Source organism: Arachis ipaensis, chromosome B03, assembly GCF_000816755.2.
Source record: "Arachis ipaensis cultivar K30076 chromosome B03, Araip1.1, whole genome shotgun sequence".
Taxonomy (NCBI): Eukaryota; Viridiplantae; Streptophyta; class Magnoliopsida; order Fabales; family Fabaceae; genus Arachis; species Arachis ipaensis.
The window spans coordinates 130,161,027-130,164,260 of record NC_029787.2 but is presented as its reverse complement, the minus strand read 5'-3'; the positions used below and the strand labels follow the sequence as shown (position 1 = coordinate 130,164,260).

Sequence of the window (3,234 nt, the reverse complement as noted above, 5' to 3'; positions counted from 1 at the left end):
GATACTGATCAGAAACTCTTCTTGGTGGCAGCTTTCGCAGTATGAAAAGCACCAACCCTGATGGAACAATCTCCACCAACTGCACGCACATTAACAACAATCAACAAAATATAGATAACCATTAGAAAGTACTACATTACTACATGGAAGGTTCAGAAAGCCTTTTTAATTTGTCACATGATGTAATAAGATTTGATCCCCTCTATAAGAAAGATAATCTAAGCTAAGATCATGTTGAAACCTACCAAATAATAGATGAGGTTAAGAATGGGATGATCCAACACATCCAGATCTGCTTCCTCGTCAAATGCAGATACTGCAAGCTACAATGAAGGTGACAACTAAGACCATGTTGTAAAACCAAAAATCATTCAACAATATACTTGCATCATTGCATTTATTTGTCGGGGTGTCAGTTTTTGAACATCATCAGAACAATGCATCATCAGTATCCAAAAACATTTGTCCAAGCTCACATCTAGATATATTGATCCAATGATGTAACAAAAAACCAACGGTGATTGATTAAAGAGAACAGAGCGCATAGTATAGCTTTTAAAATGAAAGGAACTAACCATAGTACATCTTATCAAGAAACATGTACAGCAAATAGTTGTCACTGAGCCAACCTGCAAAAGCGAGAAGTTATGCACCGAAAACTTTTACCAGAGTTTGCTGAAATTTCCCCCAGTGAGACTTGCTGCATGGCTGTATTTGATATTGCAAGTGTATATTTTTCTTCTAAGGTTGAATAGCTTAGAGGAACTCAAAGTTTAGATACGAACCTCGTAAAGCTTCTTTTGACGACCTCTGGATTCAATTGGTCCAAGAGCAGCGCAAAATGAAACAACTGCAACACAGCATTAGAATGAAATTCACAATTCTAAACAACTACGCATAAGATGTTTCTAGGCACTTATACTCCAAGCCGTATAGATGTTTTAACATATCAAAAACATTCCCCCCACCCCCCAGTTTTGCATGTTAAATAGAACATCAACCAAAACAAAGTTGATAGAACTTAGAAGTAAATAACCTGCAAGGAAGAGTTTAGCAATCTCTGCGCCAGTGTCAGCGCTGCTTACGCTCATGAAAATCCAAAAGCAGATCTATAATTATCAGGTCAGAAGATAAAAGCACTCTCAATCTCTTTGAACTAAATTTAAGAACACTTTCTGTTTTTCAGGACTAAAATTGAAGGACAAGGCTATAGATTCAGTGCTTGCCTGTATGAAGTAAATAAACCCATTGATAACAAAATAAGCAGGCCTAAGTTTTTGCGCTGGTTCACTTCTTGCCTAAAATATATTTGGGTATCATGAACAGAATATAATATACAGAGAATTAATAAAATGACTGTTATTTTAGTTATTTAGTACTTCCAGAAGTAAGTAATTATACCTGGTGGTATATCTCAGCCCAGAACAGGACAAGCAACGTATAAGTAGAGAAAAACAGAAGACTAGGAATCTCCATTAGCACCCTCTCCAGTGACTACAATAATAACATAATATGATAAAAGGTCAGAACAGAGAGGAAACAAGGTAGGCAAAAACAAAATGAAAGAAAAACAAAGGATACAATAAAATTTCTGATATTATATTGTATCTGTGCATTTACTTGAACTACTTTTTCTTTTTCCTTGTCATAAATTACAGTAGAAAATATAATCTCTCATAATAAAGGGTACCAAAAGNNNAAAGTCACAAGCTTTTGAAGTATCAGAGACACACAAAGAAGTAAGATGTCTCTGTGAGACAAAATCCACTGAATTCTTTGTCCATCCAGAAACTGGGAACAATAAGTCAAGGCTAGAGAAATAACTTTTCTATCTTGTTTCAGTGTCTATGTACCTGTCACGAGGGATCTTATCAATTATCATACACACACCCTCTAAGAGTCATCAATTGTACTAACAGATTTTTCTCCCATTTAAAGAAAACAAATCCTAAATTGATCCAACTAATTCCGTAACACATTTCCCAATTTTACACTTGCCAAATTCATTCTTTGCAAAAACCACTATACGTGCTATTTTCTCTAACTTACCAAACCAGGAAGTGAAAGGGAATTAATGCACAAGTGTCAGTATTTCTAATTCTGAAAATGAAAATTACCTTGGGTTTAATTGCAAAAATAGTTTCGTATGAACCAAATATAACAGCCCTCACTGCAAATGTAACAAAGGTTCATTAATCAGCAAACATAAAATATGCATACAAAGCTAATTTTAGCTCTCTTAACAAAAGAAATTCACAATTCTTACATCCATTGACAATAAAATTCATTAAGTGGAAAACCTTCTGTGTTGTCCATCCATATTCAGGTACTCTCATTTGAATGCGCACCAGTTGCACCTAACATTACCATAAATCAAACCAATGATCATTGAATCCTTTTGATACAATCCTCGTCTTAAACTAAAAAATTAAATATAATCTACAAGAACGAACAATTTTTCCACAGCTAAATAGGTTCATAGGGTTTGCAAAAAACAGTTATGCTAAGAGAGAAATATTAGTGTTTGAACATCGAGATTCAAAAGAAAATTAACAATAGCTACAATTTGAAGCAAAAAAAGGGGATTGAAAACGATTGCAAAACACCAATGCAGATCCTTGAAAAATTCCATTCAATTTCCTGTTGTGAACAGTCATCAGTTGAGGAGAGAGGTAGAGCTTCTATTTTTTATTTTCCCGGGAAAATGAAAGAAAATGACGTACGATGGCAACAATGGAAACGGTGGCGTAAGCGGCACAAAGAGCATAGTAAATGCCTCTTTGCCATTCATCCGATTCATCAACGTCGTTCCACCAGTGAGATACAGCATCAATCTGAGGTCCTCCTTCTCCGAACACAAAACTCTTTGTCCTCAGTGAAGACGCCATTGACGTGGAGCTGCAAATGCAGAAGGAAAGCGATGAAGAAGAAGGAGGAGGAGGAGGAAGAAGAAGACGGAGAAGAAGAGAGGAAGTTTTGTTTGTGTGTGTTCGTCACTCATCACTCATGAGAAGAGAACCGGTGGGACACGTGGCGAGAGGGGAGAAGGGACAGGTGGAGGACGTTGTTGAGACACGTGTGAAAGCGTGGCATATTCTTTTGTTGAGTGAGAGGACGATGCCTTGCTTTGTTGGAAGAAAGAATGGTGAAGTGATGATGTGATTTGTGATGCCCCTTCTTTTGAATTGACCTTATCAAATCAATAATTAATTAATTATCATATTCTTAATTCTT

The 3,234-nt window shown here is 36.2% G+C and overlaps 1 protein-coding gene across 2 annotated transcripts; it reads right to left on the bottom strand.

The window, feature by feature from the left end:
- Positions 1–3,155, bottom strand: LOC107631642 (tobamovirus multiplication protein 1; the record flags this gene model as incomplete). Of its 2 annotated transcripts, none has more annotated exon segments than XM_021119852.1 (10): positions 1–79; positions 246–323; positions 576–629; positions 786–850; positions 1,037–1,109; positions 1,227–1,298; positions 1,402–1,494; positions 2,118–2,170; positions 2,267–2,357; positions 2,724–3,155. In XM_021119852.1, coding segments are annotated over 10 exon segments (823 nt in total), but the record flags the coding sequence as incomplete, so codon positions are not given.